The sequence below is a fragment of the Gossypium hirsutum genome, chromosome D02 (genome assembly GCF_007990345.1).
Source record: "Gossypium hirsutum isolate 1008001.06 chromosome D02, Gossypium_hirsutum_v2.1, whole genome shotgun sequence".
Lineage (NCBI taxonomy): Eukaryota > Viridiplantae > Streptophyta > Magnoliopsida > Malvales > Malvaceae > Gossypium > Gossypium hirsutum.
The window spans coordinates 60,190,907-60,213,364 of NC_053438.1; the positions used below are offsets into that span (position 1 = coordinate 60,190,907).

The 22,458-nt window shown below is 34.3% G+C and overlaps 1 protein-coding gene across 1 annotated transcript; it reads right to left on the reverse strand.

Annotated features, from left to right (window-relative positions):
- Window positions 1-17,101: 17,101 nt before the first annotated feature.
- Window positions 17,102-20,103, reverse strand: LOC121214746 (uncharacterized). Its single transcript, XM_041088918.1, has 2 exons — window positions 19,210-20,103; window positions 17,102-19,081 (listed from the first exon to the last, which is right to left on the reverse strand). The coding sequence occupies exons 1-2, from the start codon at window positions 19,232-19,234 to the stop codon at window positions 18,666-18,668; spliced, it is 441 nt and encodes a 146-aa protein (XP_040944852.1). The 5' UTR covers window positions 19,235-20,103; the 3' UTR covers window positions 17,102-18,665.
- Between the last annotated feature and the right edge of the window lie 2,355 nt (window positions 20,104-22,458).

The following is a 22,458-nucleotide window of genomic DNA, read 5'->3' on the forward strand; positions in this document are numbered from 1 at the left end:
CGTTATTTCTTGATGAAAAGTGTCATATATTTATCAATAACAGGAGTTTAAGGTATCTGATGTCATAGAAAGATCTGAATCTGAGATAGCATAGATGACTCAAACGATTGAAAGATTATGAGTTAGTTATTGATTATCATCCGGGAAAAGCAAATGTAGTTACGAATGCTCTGAGTAGAAAAATCTTTGTTTGTTTGTGAATGATGAATGGACAATTGACATTGTATGATGATGGCTCGATCTTACTTGAGTTAAAAGCTAAATCGATGTTTCTACAGCAGATCTGTGAAGCCCAAAAATTGATAATGAATTGCAAGTTAAACGATACAATGTGACTCGAGTTCTGATTCTGAATTTTAGTTCAGACCCGATGATTGCTATTGTTCAGAGGTAAAATTTGTGTACCAAAGAATCTAAAGCTTTTATAGAAAATTTTGCACGAAGCTCATAGTGGTAGCTTGCATGTTTACCCAGAGAGTAATAAAATGTACAGTAACTTGAGACAGATGTACTGGTGGTCGGGTATGAAACATGAGATTTCTGACTTTGTGTCCAGATGCTTGATTTGTCAACAGGACAAAGCCGAACATCAAGTGCCTTTAGAACATTTACAGCCAATGATGATTCCAGAGTGGAAATGGAATAAAGTTACGATGGATTTTGTATCGGGGTTATCCCTATTGCTGAAAAAGAAAGATGATATATGAGTTATTGTTGACTGTTTAATGAAATTTACACATTTTATTCCGGTACGTATAGATTTCTCACTTGACAGATTAGCTGAGTTATATATTTTTAAGATTTTCAGATTATACGGAGTGTCAGTCTCCATTATTTGGGATAGAGGTCCGAGGTTCACATAGCGATTTTGGAGGAAGTTACAAGAAGCTTTGGGTACGCAGTTGCATTTAGCACTGCATTTCACCCTCAAACTGATGGTCAATTTGAGAGAGTGATTCAGATTCTTGTCGATAAGCTTCGTTAACTGGGAAAAATATTTACCATTGATCAAATTTGCGTATAATAATAGTTTTCAGTCGAGTATAAAGATGACACCGTATGAAGCTTTATATGTTCGTAAATGTCAAACTCTGTTAAATTGGATCGAGCTCAGTGAGAAAAAGATACACGGGGTTGATTTGATCAGAGAGACTGTCGAGAAAGTGAAAGTGATTCGTGAAAATTTGAAAGTAGCTTTAGATCGACAAAAATCGTATGTAGATTTGAAACGTAAAGATATTGAATTTCATATCGACAAAAGAGTGTTTTTGAAAGTATTTCCTTGGAAGAGGGTTTTTTCGATTTGGTCGCAAATAGAAGTTGAGTCTGAGATTTATCGGTCTGTATGAGATTAATCAGAGAATAGGGCTAGTAGCGTATCGATCAGACCTTTCGTATATGATTTCTCCAACATATGTTGAGATTTAGTCGACATGTCATATAATGAAGAACCGATCAAAATTTTGACACGAGAGATTTAAAGAGTTATGAAACAAAGGTATAACATTAATGAAGATTCTTTGGCAATGTCACAGGATTGAGGAGGTTACTTAAGAACCCGAGGAAACCATGAGAAAATAATACCCTAATTTATTTTCTGGTAAGATTTTCGGGGACAAAAATTCCTAAAGGGGGAGAGTTGTAACGACCTGTTTACAATAAAATTAAAATAGTGGTTTCGAGACCATAAGTTTGAAGTAAAATAATTTATTTTAATATTATTTTAATATCTACAACATGATAGTATGATAGTATAAAAATTTCATTAAGAAATTTTAATGTTTACATGCTCAATTTGTGAAAAAGGACTAAATCGTGTAAAGTGCGAAAGTTGTGTTCTATTAGATAAAGATATTAAATAGCTATAGAACTTTAAATTGGAGGTCCTTATATGGTAATTAGACCATTAAATGAGTTAATGGATGTGCATGGCTTGGTAAATATGAAATTATTAAAGTTAGGTAAGGGTAATTTAGTAAAAAGGCAAATAAAAATAAAAAAACAAAAAAATTAAAGCTACCATCTTTATTCATCTTCCCCAACCGAAATTTATAGCAACAAGGAAGGCTTTGGGAGCTTGAAACTTTTGGTTAATAAATCTCTTGCGTGTAAGTGATTTTTAAACCCGTTTTTTTATGTTTTCGGAATCGTTGTAGCTTAATCTAGCTAAATATGGGACTAATTTGTGATATAATTGAAACTCTAGCATTTTTCCATGAGAGCATTTTAGTTTTTCTTGATGTTTAATGGAAGAAAATGAACCATTGTTAAATAAACAACTTTTGTTAAGTGAGTTTTGATGAAATTGTTAATTAGGGGTTTAATTGAGAAACATGATAATTATGTGTTAAATGTGTGAATTTGTGGAATAACTGGGCTACTATAAGCAGATATAAAATTCGGCTAGGCTTGGGTGTAGTGAAATTGCATGAATTTCATTTTACGAGCTTGAGGACTAAATTGTAAAGAAGTCAAATGTTTATGGGCAAAATGGTAATTTTCCATAACATGGAATTGGATTGAATTGAATATAATATAAATGAGTGAAATTTGATTATATAGATTAAGAAAAATGACATACAAAGTTAGATTGAAGGAAAGACAAAGTTATCAATTAAATGATTGTTTTCCGTCGTACGAGTTTGAGGTAAGTTCGTATATTAATAAGCATTAAATTATACGTGTTTTGAATGCTCTATTATTATAATTGTAATGATATGACTCTACGAAAAAACTTGACGAAGATTCAACGACTTATGGATTGGATCCCGGTTAAACCTTAGGAATAGATAAGATACAAATGACATGTCATTAGGGGTTACTGTGTTTTGGGTGCTGGTCTCGTACGTCCTAACAGTGGCTGAGTTTTAGGCATGTGCTGCGGTTACTTTACAGCTTGTGTGAGCAGCACCGTGTAGCTATGTCTTCACTGACAGCTTGTGTAATCAGACCCAGTTATGGCTCGAGAGTGAGCATCGATATGAGATATGTGATAGAGCTGGTCTTGACCACGTATTAGCACTTAGTGTGTGAGATACCTGAGTATCCGATAGTATTCTAAGTGGTTCAATGGGCACAGTGATGATATGAGGTTATACAAGTTCAATACGAACTAGTACAGGTATTTACATGGAAATGGTTCATATAAGATATACGAATATACGATATAGATGCTACATGTACATGAAATTTGATAATTGTTGATTTCATACATGATTCTTGATTTTTATATGAATACATGGTTAATTTGGATGATTGATATATGTTTAGCCATAAGTTTGAATTATAAATGCACATAAGTAGTGTGTACTTATGTCATGATATTTTGAGATAAATTGGCTAGTTATTGTGATATTTAACATTGAAAGGTTATTGTTGTTTAGGCTAAGGCCAAGACATGTTAGGTTGACTTAGATAGATTATGCTTATAAACTGAAGTGGTAAAATTTATTTTTGAGTTACGAACTTACTAAGAATTACATGATTACTTTGTGTTAATTTATTTGTGTACCTAGATATCAGAAGGTCGTTCGGGTTGGAAATTGTCAGAGATTTCATCACACTATCTATCAACTATTTTGGTACTTATGGTTTTATAATTTTGGTTATAATAGCATGTATAGGTTATTTTAGCTAATGATAGCCTACATGTTTTGTTGTGTTTTAGCCATTTGATTGGCTTGAATTTGGTATATTTTGTTGTGTAAATATGTAATTAGCCTTATGGTATTTGATATATGGTTGTCATATGAATGACTTGGTTGTAAAATGGTGTTTTGAATACCAAATGGTTGATTTTGATAAATGGCATAAATGTTAAGTTATAGGCACAATGATGCATGTACGTGTTTGATCATATAGGCATGTTTGAGATATATATAGTTTTCATGATAACAAGTGGTCAATTGAAGTACTTATGGTCATTGTGTTGTATGTGTGGATATTACATGATTCAAGCTTGATATTGGTTGGTTTGGATGCCTAATTATGCCATGGTTGTATGCATATGGTTATGGTTTGTTTTATACCAACTTGGGTGAGAAATGTTGCTTGGAAAATGACCTATTTTTATCCACACAGGCAGAGACTCGAGCATGTGTCTCAGTCGTGTATGACACACAGCCAGGTGACACGACCGTGTGTCCCCTGATACTTCTTTAGAAATGAAGTCAATAGCTTTACATGGCCTAGCATACAGGTGTGTGGCTTGGCCGTGTGGCCAAGTCGGTATACCCACCAGTTTTCATACGGCCTAGCACATGGCCTGGCACATGGGCGTATAGGCCATTTCGAAAGATACACGGCCTGACAAATGGGTGTGTGGGTTGGCCTTTTGACCCAAGTCGGTTAGTTACACGGGGTCAGACATAGGCTGGGACACGACCGTGTGTCCCCATTTCGAATGCCCAAAAGGCCTGAGACACGGGTATGTCTCTTGGTCGTGTGAAACACATAGCCTGGCCACACGGGCGTGTGTCCCTTGTACTTTTAAAAATTTCAATGTTTTCCTAAAAATTCCTTGAGTATCCAGTTTAGTTCCAAACCATTTTCAATGTTTATTTTGGGCTTCGAGGGCTTGTGTTATGGACCTTATGAATGGTTTTTGATTTGAATAAGAATTGTACATGAAATGTTTGAATGATTGAGGTATAAGTTCGGTAATGCTCCACAACCCTGTTTCGGCGTTGAATACGGGTTAGAGGTGTTACATGACATACACAAGGTCCATGTTTCATGGACACTCCTAAGTGTACATGGCTTTAGGACAGTGTTTGAATCCCAAAAGCTAATTTTGTTAAAAAGGGGAATGTTTGTGGGAAGGGGATATGTTTTAAATGGCATGTGGAAACTTAATACAATTTCTGTAAAAGCAAAGTCAATAATAAGAATGCCGCTTCTTCTTCTATTTATATGTTTGAGTCATTTATTTTATGGTATGTTAGGCTCAGACATATTAATTATGATACTTTACATAGATTAATTAAGAGCACTTTCCTTCATTTCACATTAATTATAATCACAAATGTGAAACTTGTGTTGAAACAAAATTAACAAGGTCTTCATTTCAAACTGTTGAAAGAAGTACAAAAGCACTTGATTTAATACATAGCAATGTTTGTGACTTAAAGTTTGTTCAAACTAGAGGAGGGAATAAATATTTTGTTACCTTTATTGATGATAGTACAAAATATTGCTACGTATATTTGCTTTAGAGCAAACACGAAGCTATAGAGAAATTTATTCTTTATAAATAAGAAGTCGAAACCCAACCTAATAAAAAGATTAATATGGTAAGAAGTGATTGTGGTGGTGAATATGTTGAACCATTTGGTGAATACTGTGCACAATATGGTATTATTCATGAAGTGACACCACCATACTCTCCTCAATCAAATGGAGTAGCTGAGCAGAAAAATGAGACTCTAAAGGAAATGATGAACGCATTGCTAAGAAGCTCTAGGTTATCATAGAACATGTGGGGGGAAGCTATTCTATCAGCTAATTAAATTTTAAATAAGGTTCCCCACAAGAAAAAGGGACAAGATACCGTATGAGTTATGGAAAGGTAGACAACCTTCCTATAACTACTTGAAAGTGTGAGGGGTGTCTTGCAAAGGTAATGGCTCTGTTACCAAAACAAATGAAAATTGGTCCTAAAACGGTGGATTATATTTTCATTGGCTATGCATATTATAACAATGCATATTGGTTTCTTGTGTATGAATCAAAGAATCTTGACATTCATAAGAATACTATATTGGAATCAAAGAATGTCTCATTCTTTGAAAATATCTTCCCTTGTAAAACTAGGGAAGTTGATTTAAGTTCAATGAAGCTAACTTCTAAGACTATAGATGAAAATAGTCAAGACGTTCAACAAGAGGTTGAAACTGAGATAGAGCTAAGAAGGAGTAAACGAGCAATGATGGAAAAATCTTTTGGATCAGATTTTTTAGCCTTTATGTTAGAGGCCGAACCTTAAACACATAATGGTGTTATACGGTCATCCGGAAGCACTTTATGGAAAGATGTTATTAAAAGTGAAATTGACTCCATCATGCAAAATCATATGTGGGAATTAGTGGATCTTCCTCCGGGAATTAAACCATTAAATTCTAAGTGGATTTTCAAATGGAAAATGAAAGCAGATGGAGCAATTGATAAGTACAAGGCCAGATTGGTTATAAAAGGTTATAGAAAAAATAAATGTCCTAACTATTTTGATTCTTTTTTCTCCAGTATTATAGAAGTTATCCTAGATACTTGCAATTGCCACCTTGCGAAATCTAGAAGTACATCAAATGGATGTTAAAACAACTTTCGTAAATGAAGATCTTGATGAAGAGATTTACATGGAACAACTTGAAGGTCATGTAGTTCCAAGACAAGAAAGGAAAGTTTGTAAATTGGTGAAGTTTTTGTATGGACTTAAGCAAGCACCAAAGCAATGGCATGAAAAGTTCAATAATATCATGATGACAAATGGCTTTAAGTTTAATAAGTGTGACAAATGTATGTATGTAAAAACCACCAAAATTAAATATATAATCCTATGCTTATATATTGATGACATACTCATTGTTGGAAGTAACAAAGAAAAGGTGAAAAGTACCAAAGACATATTAAATTCAAGATTTGACATTAAATATATGAGACTAGCTGATGTGATTTTGGGCATCCAAATCATGAGGTCAACTGAAGGTCTCATATTGGCTCAGTCACACTATGTGGACAAAATTCTTGAGAAATTTAGTAAGGATGATTCTGGTATAGCCAGAACTCCAATAGATACGAGCCAACATCTGTCCAAAAATAAAGGTGAAAGTGTTGACCAAGTGGAATATGCAATGATCATAGGCAATCTAATGTACCTTATGAGTTGTACTAGGCTTTCACTGTGAGCAGTTTAAGTAGATTCATAACCAATCCAGTGGAAGACCACTGGAAAGCAATTGTGAGGGTACTAAGATATCTCAGATATACTCGGGACTATAGACTGCATTGTTCCAGAGATCCTGCTATTTTAGAAGGATTCTCCAATGTTAGTTGGATATATGATATTCAATATACCAAAGGCACAAGCGGGTATGTTTTTACATTGGGAGGGGGAGCTGTGTTATAGAAATCCTCAAGATAAATGATTACAATTAGATCCACAATGGAATTTGAGTTTGTAGCTCTAGATAAATCTGGAGAAGAGGCTGAATAGCTTCGAAAGTTCTTGGAGGATATTCTTGACTAGCTAAAGCTTGTGCCCACAATATACATATATTGTGATAACCAAACAACAATTGGTAGAGCACAGAATGTAATGTATAATGGTAAGTTGAGACATATGCGTCATCGACACAATACAGTTAAACAATTAATCTCAAATGGAGTTATCTCTATTGATTTTGTAAAATCAAAAGATAACATTGTGGATTCGCTAACTAAAGGCTTAAATCGAGATCAGGTTGATAAAACATCGAAAGGAATGAGACTAAATCCCACAAAAATTAAAGGCATTATGTGAAATAAAACCCAACCTAGTTGACTGGAGATCCCAAAATCTAGGTTTAAAGGGACAACCTACTTGCATAGACCTTGTGAGGTCACTGTGGGGGGTTCTTATCCCAAGTTTTTTCCAATGATATAAACAGTGGTTAAAAGTGGGATAGGTTAAACAATGCTTTTAATAACCATTGTGTGTTTCGGTGAGCTGAGCTACATAAGTCACCTATGTGAGAATTAAATGGGGCTACTTCGATAAGACTACTGGGACATAGTTCTCTCAAAATCTGATAGAACCAGGAGATGTTCATAGTCATATGAACATACCCATGAGAACTAAAACCTAGCCAAGGAGGTAGTTGTGTGAGGTATATCATCGTTTACACAAATGGTGGAACAGTTCAAAGACATTGCGTCTACTTGTCAGCTAGAAAAGTAAATATACTTTCACAAGAGAAGGTTCAAGTGTTGATGCCTACCTATCTTATGCAACTATCGACTGTAGATTCTATCACCACATCGAGTCAATGTTATATGGGAGATTGTTGGAAAAAATAGATTTTTGAAAGCTTTGAGGCATATTCTCGATTAGTAAAAGTGGAGATTTGAATAATAAAATTATGGTTTTATATTCTACCCCATGAGACCTTTACAATGGTATATCATATGCTCAAAATGATTGAGTGATGAATGAGAAATTGATGTTTAAAGTAAGCCACTTGTGAATTATGTTGAGAAAAATGGATAGCTTGGTCCCACATTGGTTAGATATTAAGTGTGGAATATGTATATATATATGAACCAACTTGGTGGTTATTGAATGATTAAGCTAACGCTCACCTTCACGCGCAAGGGGGTGCAAATCCAAACTCGCAGGGGTTAGGGGCGCACTCGCACAACGTGGGCGATGTGAAATATCAGACCGGTCGGCCCTTCTAGGCTTGCAGATATTTTAGCCCAATACGTATTTTTATTTTCCTCAACAGAGCTTATCTCTTCAAATTCTATTTGGATTTAAAAGGACAAATATTAAATTGAGGTTAATTGCTCCTTTAATTTAGACGTTAATTTGAGTTTTTAATGGCTCCTTAATTCACGAACGTTAATGGCTCCATTAGTCAAAATTTTCCAAAAGTTATTTCATTTTTGAATTTTATTTAAAATAAAAATAATCTGCATGAATGATACACACTGAATTTTTTTCTACTTTTCCTGCAAAAATTTCGAGATATTTTCCCTTCATATTTCAAACCTGTTTTCGGTGATAGAAGAAAACTAGGCTACAGTTCATTGATCATTGCAACCGTGCTACTGCCGTGCTCATCTCGTCGTTTTATCCTGAGAGACAGTCGGCCAACGTTTCTCCAGCACCAAATTAGCAGTTTAATCTGTCTTAAGGAAACTGTGAAAACAGGCCTCAACTACTAATCGAATTTCTACCTACCTATGAGTACACAATTTCAATCCAGTTTTATTTCAATTTTTTTCAAATTATATTTATATGTATCTATATTTTTTTGGTTCGATCTTGTGTTTTAAATCAATATTTTACATTACTGTTAATTTCACTAACACATGTGCAACAGGCCCAGGTAAATTATCTTCATGCATAATAGATGATGTAGGAGATTGTGTACTTGAATTTGAAACTTGATGATTTTCAAAGTCATTTGATAGAGGAACTACACCAAGAGAAGCATTAATAGCTGAAAGCCTGTCAGATAGATGTGAATGGGAATCTTGTGGTAAAATTTAAGAAGTGGATGTTATAGGGAAAATATAGTGAGGAACCTAATCATGAAAGGACTCTTCAAAATGATGAGTAGAATGAATATCAATATTAGTATATGGAAAAATATTCTCTACAAAATCAACATGAAGAGAAATATAAATTTTATTTGTTGACAAATCAGAACACTTGTAAGTAGCTTGATTTAAAGCATACCCTAAAAAGATACAAGGTCTAGATTTGGATATCTAACTTGTTTCTAAAGTAAGGTTTCAACCAAAAATAACACAAACAATTAAAAACTCTGAGACGAATGTAATTTGGTAAAGAACCAAAAATTTGAAAGTATAGGAAATCATTATTTATGATGGAAGTTGACCTCCGATTCGAAAATATAGCAAAAAGAATTGCATGAGACCAAAATTCTAAAGGTAATTTAGCTAAATGAAGTAAAGTAAGCCCAGTTTTAACAATATGTAAATGATGATGTTTAATAATCTCATTGTGTTCAGGTGTGTAAGGTGGAGTAAGGAAGCTAGAAATTCAATTTGAAGACATATAATCACGAAGATGAGTAATTTCCCCACCATTATCTCAATAAAAAAGAAACATGAGACTATTGAAAGTATTTTTCAACAACAGCTTTAAACTAAGAAAAATATCAAAAACTTCAAACTTTATATTGTAACGGGTATAGCCAAATGTATTTAGTGTAATGGTTAATAAATATGAGATAATAATGAAAACCATCAATTGATAAAATAGGTGTTCGACCCCAAAGATCAATATAAATAAGCTCCATTGGGGAAGAACTTTTTATCAAAGATATAGCAAATGAAAATTTATGCATTTTATTTCACTTACAAGAATTGCAAAAGAAACGTGAACTAATAGATTATATTGGAAGATTCAAAGAATAAAAAACAAGACGTATAACTTGAATGGAGGGATGACCGAGACGACAATGCCAAGTTGACACTTGAGAAGTTTGGGTAGAATATGCTAGTGGTGATGGACGAAACTTAGAAATGTGTAAGAGCCATTCATACATACCATCCTTAGGTTTTCCAGTTACTAAATGCTCCCAAATGCAGTAGTCCTTCACAATAATTGAGAAAGGTGAGAACTCAACAGTTACAAAACCTAAAGAACACAATTGATAAACAAAAATTAAAATTTTCTTCATAGCAGGAACACAAATAACATTAAATAAATGTAAAGGCTTATAATAAGAAGACAAAGTTATGGAGCCACTATGAGTTACTTGCAAGTTATTACGATCACCAATCATAACAACATCACCATCTTCATAATTAGAATGAATAGATAAGTTCTGAATGTCTGTAATTATGTAATGTGAAACACTTGAATCAACTAACCAATTTGAAGAACTGAAAAGTTCTCAACAAAATACAGAGGTAAACAAGAATTAAACTGAAAAATTGTAAAATATTTCCTTATTTCTTTACTGAATACTTCTACAAATATTTATAAGCATTGTAAGAGCTAACTTCTACTAACAACCTTACTAATAGTATAACAGCCTGAGTGTAACAGACTAACAAACCAGTCCATCAACTAAGACCTTCTTATACTCTTAACATTCTCTCAATGTAACATCCCTAACCCGTGTCTGTCGCCAGATTAAGGTTACGAGGCTTTATCGATCAAAATACAACTCAGAACAGACATTCATTTCAATTCAAGTAACAAAAAAAATCAATTCAATACTATTCATCTAGTATAATTTTAAACCAAACTAACATGCTTCGATACTATAATTCATACTCTACCCAAATTAATATCCAAACATTATAACCAATGAATCATAGCAATCGAATACTTAAATTATAACCAATTATAATTAATTTCATATAGTGATCATATATTAAGACATCTATTCATATAAATCTATTTCATTAAATACTTTCCAAAAGCACTATTTAAAAATATGCACTTCTTCACATTTTACTAAGTCAAGCCAAACCACATGATTTATTAAATATTAATATATATATATATATATATACGACATTAACAACTTCACATAATGGTCAAGTATAAAATTTGGTTTTACCAAATTATGCACATTTTACCAAAATAATAACTACCAATTTCACAACTCGAATCAAAGCTAACTGTACCATTTATAACCGTACCTAAATGACCATCAAATAAATTACAATATATGTTCATATTTTTACTATCACAAATTGTACTTTAATAATCAATATGCAAGCTATCACACATACATAACTTAACTTATGTGAGCATATGCATTATGTCAAAAACACATCATTTACCACTTTCAAACCTTTATACAAGACAAATTATACATCCAAAATGAGCTACTTTCATGGCCAAGTATACATCATCATTAACATTTCTCATTGCCGAATCATATAACCAACATCACAAATATATTTAACATGAAACATACCTCCAAATTAAGCTTATAACATGACCGAATATGTATACCAACATTAGTATCATGATCAAGCCATTTTCGCTTGGCTATATACATATATACAAACTTCAGAACCAAATATCTCAAAACTAGCCTTTCCATGCCACATAACCAAAAACTCAAAGCTTATATTTACCGAAGCTACAACCGAATAGTGTGATGAGGTCTCTTATGACTTCCAACCCGAGCAAGTCTCTGAAACTCTATAAACATAGGAAAAATACACAGAGTAAGCTTTGAAAGCTTAGTAAGCCATAAGCAAAAAAATCATCTCAATGATATTATAATTCAATTTGACTAGGCCGAATTTAGAAAATCTCAACCACATATACATTCATCATACTCGTAAATTCTTACGACCACATTAAGTAACTTCACTTATCTTATTTATCAATGAACATATAAACCATGCTTTCAAATTCAACCATTTCAATCTCATTTATCAATTCAAATTTCAAATTAACTACCATACATCAAATTCATATTACACATGCTTCATAATTCCATTGTTCAAACCATATATACTCCTCATTCAAATATATATCACATTCGGTCACACATAACCAACGAATCAAAACATGCTTATTTAACTCTTTCACATATACATAACATATTTAATAATTTAACCTTATCAATAACATTTATCTAATCATCTTTCAAACCAAACTAACATACCTCAAACCATGTTTCATGTTTCATAAATCCCATGTTCGAAACATAGGACCACAATTTCATGGTATTCGAACTCTTGAATATAATTAAGCTTATTTCATTACAATTTCATATAACGAGCATATGTATCACCACATTCATTTATATAAATTCATTTCATTCATTGTCATGTATTTCACATATTGTCATTTGAAACATACTCACCTTTCATTCTCGAATATCGTATACACTTCGTACGTACCTGAATCAGAATATTTTCACATAGTCATTCATTTCTCGATATTACTCGTTGAACTGTTCAGAATCAATAAGGATACTCGGATACCTCGGAAGCTCTTACAATGCCAACGTCCCAGACGTGGTCTTACATGTAATCAAATATTAATACCACTGTCCCAGACAGGGTCTTACACGAAATCGTATACGATGCCAATGTCCCAAACATGGTCTTACATGTAAATCCCAAATCAACACCAATGTCTCAGACGTGGTCTTACACAAAATCACATATCGGAATCCTATGTCATGACATATGTATCCTAACCATTCCTATGGTTCGTACGGGACTTTTGGATGTAATAATTTGTTTGCTTAAAGCTCATATTTAATTCTCCCATGCTTATATCAATTCGGCATGAATACATATAAACATAGTAATGTAATTCAACATATTTAATACATATACATTTAAATTTAACGACATTTATTCACTTATGAACTTACCTTGTACGGACACGAACAAACTGGACGACTATTCGAAAATTTTTTATTTTCCCCGATCCAAATCCGATCTCCTCTTTTCTTGATCTAATTCAATTCAAATTTGGCTTGTTTAATAACATATTCATAAAATTTTATCCAAAAATACATAATTTGGGCATTTTGCATTTTAGCCCCTAACATTTCACATTTTACAATTTAGTCCCTATTTCAAAATAACACAAATTACTCAAAATTTCCACAAACCCATGTTAGGCCGAATTTACCTTAGGTCCTTAGCAACCCATTTATTCAATTTATTTCATAATTTGATACTTCAATTTACAAATTTTACAATTTAATCCTTAATACACATTTTTATCAAAAATCATTTAATTAAACATATTAATCTATCAAAAATTATTTATTTTTCATCATCAAACAACAAAAACATCGAGCTATCATCAATGGCAAATCACAAGTTCATCATAAATTCTAAAAATTAGGGCATGGGCTAGCTAGAATACGAAGCAACGATTTTAAAAATATAAAAATCATCAAAAATCGAGCAAAGAACATACCTAAATCAAGATTTAAAGGTGCCGAAATATTTAAGCAACCATGGTTTCTTTTTCCTTCAACTTTCAGCCAAAAAGATGAGAATGCATGGCTATTTTTTTGTTCTGTATATTTAATTAACCATTATTTATTTAATTACCAAAATGTCCATTAATAAAACATAAATAAAACACTTAATGGTGTTCCATCTTTGTCCACTCAATTATTCAATGGTCAAATCACAACATAAGGACCTCACTTTTAATTAGCTAAAGCAGATAAGCACTTTAACTTATAGCATGCTACTTTTTAATTTTACGTAATTAAGTCCTTTTTATCAAATTGAGCACACAAACGATAAAATTTTCACATGAAATTTTCACACATATTAATTCACATATTGTAAACACTAAAAGTAATTTTAAAATATTTTTCTGACTGAAATTTGTGGTCCCGAAACCACTGTCCGACTAGGGTCTAAACCGGGCTGTTACACCGAACTTCTCTATCGGTAAGATTTGAAGACCATTTCGAAAGCGCACAAAAGACGAAGCAAACAGTGGTTTGGTGAAAATGTCAACCACCTGATCACAAGCCAGAACTTCACCAACCACCAGTGACCCATTGGTAATTTTTTCACGAACAAAGAAAAGATCGAGCTCCACATGTTTGAATTTAGAATGAAGAACAGGATTGGTCGCAACAGCAACAGCACTTTAATTATCACACCAAATGGTAGGTAGATCAACTGAATTCAATTGGAGTTCTTGTAACAACGAGACTAACTAAGTAACATCACTGGTACCAACAGCAAGACTCCTATATTTAGCCTCAGCTGTAGATCGAGACACTACTTTTTGTTTCTTTGATGACCATGAGACAGGCGTACACTCAAAATACACACAATATCCTATCGTTGACCGTCGATTGTCAAAATCTAATCCCCAGTTGGCATCAGCATATCCCACTAAGGACAACCCATCAGAAGAACGAAAAACTATTCCAAAATCAATAGTGCCATACAGATAACGTAAAATTCATTTTAACGCAACCATATGCACGGTAGTCGGAGCATGGATAAATAAACACACTCGATTCACAACATAGGCAATATCAGGTTGAGTAAGAACTACATATTGTAAAGCCCTAGCCAGACTCGTGTATTCAGTGGGATCATTCAAACGATCTCCTTCTTCCTTTAACAATACTGAAGAACTGACCATATGTGTGTGAACACTTTTTGCATTAACTAAGCCACTTTTAGCAAGAATCTTTCGAATGTACTTGCGCTGACATAAATGAAGACTGCCAGTAGAAGACCGTGAAACCTCAACTCCAAGAAAGTAATGGAGATCACCTATGTCTTTAAGTGAAAATTCACTATGTAGTTGTTGTATAAAACCATCAATATCATTGGACAAACTTCTAGGAATAATAATATCATCCATATAAACCAAAACATACAAAATGGAAGTTGATGTAGCACGAACAAACAAAGAAGCATCGGATTTAAACAAGATAAACCCAGCAGAAAGAAGAAACCTTTTCAATTTATCGAACTAAGCATGTGGAGTCTGCTGAAGTCCATATAATGCTTTTTTCGAAACCATTTTTTGAAAACAAAAAATTTAGTTGTCGACTTTTAAAAATAAAACTGGAGTCGCCACCGATCCTTTATTAAGGTGTGATCAGCTCACCTTAAAAATTATTTTGGCCTACGAATTTTGAGAAAACGAGTTCGGGAGTCAGTTACGCACGAGGAAGTGTTAGCACCCTTGTAACGCCCAAAATCGATACCAAATTGATTATTTGATGTCTTAGTGTCGAGGGCTAAAAAATATTTTTAAAACAACTCAAATGATGAAATCTGAAAAGAATAATCAATTGTTCAAGTCATGTAAAGAAATCGAGTCCCAATACGCTAGGGTACAATTTATCAAAATCCCCGAACTTTGAATATCACTTTTATCTTATGCGAAAATCTTCATTTTGAGAAAGTATTATGTCACGCCCAATACATTAGGACACAGCAAGTTAAGTTCCCGAAAATAATTTTTATACTCATGTATTTTGAATAAAGAATATTCTCGGTTATTTAAAATTATCAAAGAAAATCAGAACCCAATACGTTAGGGCTCAATTTCCTTGAAAATCTCAAACTTTGAATCAAGGGAAAATGATTTTGATATATTGACGAAACCAAAATATATTTCCCAGAGGATATGTTAAAAAGTTAATGTACAATATAAAACAAATACTTCAATTTAAAATATACATGTCTAAGTATTTTCAAAATATATAAATTCAAGCACAACATACAAGTAAATTTGAAAATATGTGTGTGCATATATGTAACACACATATACAAGTATACATATAAAAAGAAGGAATGAAATATACCAATAAAAAAACTAATAAAAAATGCATGTATATGTATTTGAAAATCGCGAAAATAAAATAAAAATAGAAAAAGTATGTATATGTGTATATATTTACAAAATAAAAAATGTACAAGTACTGTATGTATTGGTAAATCATGAAAATATGTATATGCATATTAAAATACTTATATATGTACAATATGTATATAAAATAATGGAGTATATAAAATAATAAGGAAATATTTATAATAATTTAAAAATATAAAAAAAGGTGTACGTACATATTGTGGAAATGCATGTATGATTTTGAATTATAAATGTGTTACAAAATGTGTATAAAAATAAGCGTATATATGTGTATATAAAAACTATGCAAATAGAATAATAATAAAAAATATATATATAAAACATGCGTCTGTATATGTAAGATAATAATAATAATAATAATAATAAATGGGGATTAAATCAAAATTAAATAGAATTTTAGGGTCAAAATTAAAAATAAAAAAACAAGAAAGGGCTAAATAAAATTGCGCATGAAAGGGGGAGGACCAAAGAAATAAATATCCCTACGCTTGGCCAAACTGCGCCGTTCCAGTGGGCGCATGCACATGGTCCCTGGACCAGATTGAAACAGGAAAGAAATTTCATGGCTAAATTGAAAGTACATGAAATACCAAATTGAAATCAAAATAAAAGAGGAGGGACCAAACGCGCAAATTCCCCATTCGAGCCAGAACGCGCGGATCCTCCCCTTCGAGTCGGGTCGACGCGCAGATCTGGCCCTTTCAAAACGGCGCCGTTTCATCTTGATTTAAATAAAACAAAACTTAAAAAAAAAGAAAAAAAATAAAATCATTTGTTCACTTTTTTTAAAAAAAAACCAGTGTGGCTCTACTAGGGTTCTTTTAAACCATCCTTGCGCCGTCGCTCAGCCTATGCCTCCATGCCCCGATTTCGACGGAAGAGACACTGGCTCGACGACTCCGGCGACCAGGTAAGTCTCTTCCCCCTTTTTTTATATTTTAAATGAAAAATAAATAAAATAAAATAAAATAAGAATGGAAAAAATAAAAAAAAGACACGGTTCACCTTAAAAAAACTGATATTTACTCTCTGTTTTTCGATCTTTTTGCATATATCCCCCCTCATTTTACACAATCATCATTCGGTTTTATAGCCGAATCCTCGAGAAATAACAATAAAATAAATAAATAAATCCCTTAATTCTCTATATTTTTTTGTTGTTGTCTGTTTTTTAGTCTCGTTACAGGTACGTGTTGGAGAAGAATGCGCGCGACACGCGCGGAGTAACGTGCGCGACATGCGGAGGCGACAGGCGTGACGTGCGGGGGCTGTTGCGGCGTGCGAGGGTGAGATTGCTGCGGCGGCTACTGGCAAAGGTTGTTAGGGTTTTCTTTTTTTGTTTTTTAGTTTTGGGCTGATTTGGTTATTGGGCTAGGGTTAATTTTTCTTAGGCCATACGGATTTTTGGGTTTTGTATATTTATTTGGGCCCGGGCATATTTGGGCTTGTACAGCTTTAGTCAAACGGCACACTAACTACTCACCACGAGAGCCATACTGAACATATCCTGAAGGCTGTTGCATAAACACCTCATCAGTAAGATCTCCATTTACAAATGCATTATTAACATTGACTTGACGAATTCGCCATCCTTTAGAAACAGCTAGAGCCAATATAACTCTGAATAGTAGCAGGTTTGACTACAGGACTAAATGTCTCCTTAAAATCACACCCAGGAACTTGAGAACAACCTTTTGCTACTAAACAGGCTTTTCGACGAGCAATAGTCCCATTAGGATTCCTTTTAATCTTAAATATCCACTTACAAACAATAACCTTCCTATCAAGTGGCAAAGAAATGAGCTCCCTAAGTAGAGTTTTGAATAAGAGTATCATATTCAGCTTGAGCAACCTGACGTCATTTTGTACTGGAAAAAGTTTCATTAATGTCGTGAGGTTCATAATCGGAAGCTTCAACAAAAAATGTTTTAGGTTTGAAAAGTCCAGCTTTCGAATGAGTAACCATGGAACGTGTGTTGCTCGGAGGCGAAGAAACAAATGGACTTGCAGACAGAGAACCAGATGGAGAAACATCAGAGACATTGGATGGCTAAACAGCAGGAGCAGTAGGTAAAGATCCTAAATTGTCTAAAGAAGGAACTGAAATAGATGGAGTTGTAGATGTTGCCAAAACATATGACAAGCCTAATTCCTATTGTGAAGAAACATCTCTGCTATTTACAATAGGCACATACGTAGATTCATATGAGCTGAACGATGAATCTGCAACAGTCATAGGAAACAGAAAATGATTTTCATCAAACACAAGCTGACCGTTATGCATCCTAATATCGGGCCCAACAGATGGCCCAAACATACCACCCGCACCATCCCTATTATCAAAATGTTCAAAACACCAAGGATACCTAAGTTGTAGCGCAGCAGAAAACGACGAGCCATCAAACCAATAATTCGGCTGTGACACCGTCGCAGAATCATCCATCATTCTCGTACTCGATGTCGGACCACCATATTCCCTATTAAAACGGTAATAGCACCTTGAAGCCAAATATCTAAAATGCCCGCATATCTGACATTGGGCACAGGACCGAAACCCTCTCCCTCGACTGACGAGAGGTCAACCTCTGCGTCCAGAATTAACAACCACCGGTGACGAAAGAGCCTCTACCAAATGAGCATGCACTGGCTCTTCTTGAACCGCTCGAACTTGTTGGCTCTCAAACTCTAAAAAAACATCCACCAAACATTGAAACGGCAACGGTTCAGACGAAAATGACGCAAGAGTAAGCACGATGTCATATTCCGACGGTAGTCCGGCTAGAACAATCTCAACCTTCTCCGCTTCAAAGATCCGAGATTTAGCTGCATCTATTAAAGCACATGTATTCTGAATCTTCGCAACATACTCCATAATTGACATCGCTCCCTTCTTGATCGAATGAAGATCGTGATGGATCCGAGAGAGTTTTGCACCAGAGACAGCGACAAACAACCGAGTAGCCGTGATCCAAACATCGTTCACTATTTTAACATCTGCAAAATTAGATAAAACTGAAGGAGCAACAGTAGAAAAAAGCCATGATGTAAGTAATTTATTCTGTTGAATATAGACTAAAGATTCTAGATTTGCCACCAAGGATCCATCCGGCGACTACACAAACCTCGGTGGAGCAGTGATGGTGCCATCAAGAAAACCAGTCAAGTTGTAGCCATTAGTAATTAGGCGAATATGCTGCCTCCACTACACAAAGGTATTATCATCAAGCTTAATAGTTTCAGGTCGAGAAAATGTTTGAACCAACTTATTGTTGGTAAACGTAGAGGAATAGGGCGGCGCAGTAGTGGATTCACTAGAAGCATTGGTAGCCATTAGATCACAAGACGACAGGTCTCCAAGAACCAAGCGACTGATACCATGAAAAATTCTCAACAAAATACAAAGGTAAACAATAGTTAAACTGATAAATTGTAAAATCTTTCCTCATTTCTTTACTGAATACTTCTACAAATATTTATAAGCATTGTAAGAGCTAACTACTACTAACAACCTTACTAACAGTATAACAGCCTGAGTGTAACAAACTAACAAACCAGTCCATCAACTAAGACTTTTTTATACTCTTAACGAGAACCATTAGAAGTAGATGAAGAAAAATGTGCTAAGGAGCAAAAGAAGGGGCAACAGTAAGCCGCGGAAACACAGCTTGCAACTTACAAAATTGTTTAACAGTATGGCCAGGTTTATCACCAAGTTGACAAATAACCTGATTATTAGTCCATTGAGGAGTTTAATAAGTAGAATGATGACTGTCCTAATTGTTTTGCCGAGGGTAGTTGAATTATTGGTTTTGACCATTAGACAAATGAGACACCCGGTTATTGGCGCGACTACCATTATTGTTAGTACGACTAGCAAAGTTAGCAATGATCGGAATAGAAAGGGTAACATCACGTTGAAGAAGACCTTCATAATCACATAAAAGCTCATGCAATTCTTCAAAATTTAATTGTGTCTCTTGTTCGAAGAGTATTGGTATAGGAACAATATTCTAATGGAATACCATGAATAACGTGAAGAGTAACATTATCCATTGTGATATTAGCGCCTGCAATATTAGGTAAATCATTCCAAGATTTTTTATATGTAGCAGGTAGGCTCCTATGCTTTGAGATCCCTTTTTGGTAACAGTTAAAGACTCTTTCAAAGAAAGCATCTGAACACGAGAAGGATGTGCATAAATTTTTTGGAGTGTTGTCCAAATAGTAAACGAAGTGTTTACAAATAGAGGTTATTTTACCAAACTGATCCAAAAAAACTTGATATTTACAAAATGACTCATGTTTAAAAACAATCACCAAAATAACCTGAAATGAAAGATAAAAAGGGGTTTTGACCTGTCAATGGCCGGCTCCACCTGGTATTTTGGACCCACGATTGCCTGATGATTGTGTCAGACTTTAAAAAGTTAAATTTTTCTTGTTCTGGCGTGTCAATGGCCTGCACCAGTGTATTTTTTTAAATCGTATCATACTGGTATACAAAAATTTAAAAAAAACAAAAAAAAATTGGGTGCTGCCTTGTTAATGGCCGGCACCAGTATACGAAAAAAAATTTTAGGTGCTGGATTGTCAATGGCCGGCACCACCAATACGAAAAAAAATTTGTGATGCTGGCTTGTCAATGGTCGGTACAAGCAATATGAAAAAAAAATTTTGGTGCTGGCCTGTTAATGGCCGGCACCAGCAGTACGGAAAAAATTTTTTTTTTGGTGTTGGCTTGTCAATGGCCAACACCAGTATACGAAAAAAAAAATTTGTGCTGGCCTGTCAATGGCCTGCACCAGTATACAAAAAAATAACTTTTTTGAGTGCTAGCCTGTCAATAGACGGCACCAGAAGTACGAAAAAAAATTTGGTGCTGGCCTGTCAATGGCTGGCACCAAATTTATCAAATATATAGGTATTTTATCGTCCATTTTGTTTGGTTTGAATTTTTTTTCCTTTGTTTAGAAGAAAGAAAAAATTTTTTAAAATGAATTCCCAAATGTTGTTTCTTTATGTTCATTTCGATGGAGAAATGATAAATACAACTGAAGAAGGCTGTGTATTTCGAAGCCGAAAAAAATAGAAATGAGATTCAACAAACGGATTTCGCTGTTGGATTTAAAACGAAAAATAAGTACAAAGATAGCAACCCGTTGCGGAGAGCAAATGTTGAGACTGTTTTACAAATTTTCGGTTTCAACTGATCCGCTAATGTTCTCAGAAATAGAGCTTGAAGATGATAATGATTTAGGGACAATGATAGCACTTTGTTGCCCCCTTGAGATAGAAAATTCTAGCCTGGTTGAGTTGTTCGCGAAGATAGTTGAATCAGATCCCATTCAAGTGGTAATTCCAGGAAGCCAACCCTCCGGAATTGATTTTGATCTTAACGTCTCTTGGGAAGATCAGTCGGGTTTTGGACGGTCAACGCCAACTCCCGAAAATCCAAACACCGGTGGATGTTCATATAACACCCCAGACTCGTGTCCTCACCTAGAAGTCCATCCAGAGGTGTTGGCCACCATAGAAGATAGTGATGAAGGGTCCGATAATGATGATCAGTCCCATCGTGATCCCAACGATGCTTTTTTTTATACTGGTGGTTTCGGCCATTGACAGGCCAGCACCTAAAAAAAACTTTTTTTCGTATACTGGTGCCAGCCATTGACAATGCAGCACTAAAAAAAATTTTAAAAAAAATTTTGTATACCAGTATGATATGGTTTAAAAAAAATACACTGGTGCTGGCTATTGACAGGCCAGAACCAAAAAATTCAATTTTTTTAAAGTCTGACACAATCATTAAGCAATCATAGGTCCAAAATATCAGGTAGTGCCGGTTATTGACAGGCCAAAACCCCTTTTTACTGTTCATTTTAGGTTATTTTGGTAATTGTTTTTAAACCTGAATTATTTTTATAAATATTAAATTTTTTTGAGTCAGTTTAGTAAAATAGCCCCGATAGAGCATGAGAGACAACTTCAGGAGAAAGAGAAGCAACCAAAACACCTAGAATCAGTTGATCCTAACGAAGCCAAAAAGTAGTTTGCATAGAGAGAGGTGATACTGTGACATATGATGTGAAATCATATCCAATGAGTAAGGATCGCTATTCACATCATATCCAATAAGCAAGGATCGCCATTGTGTATACCATTCCTGATAGTTAGAAGGGATAAGCTTGATTGGCGCGGGATAAGCTTGATTGGTTCTCGAGCAGAGACATTTGTTGTAAGAAGTTGTTGCGTAGAAGAAGAAGAGTAGACAGTTGTAGTACATAATGTTGATGGCTGAATTTGGGTTAGTAAGGGAGGAAGAGAGGATGCGGTTTTAACATTAGGAATTGCTTGTGGAATTGTGGGTG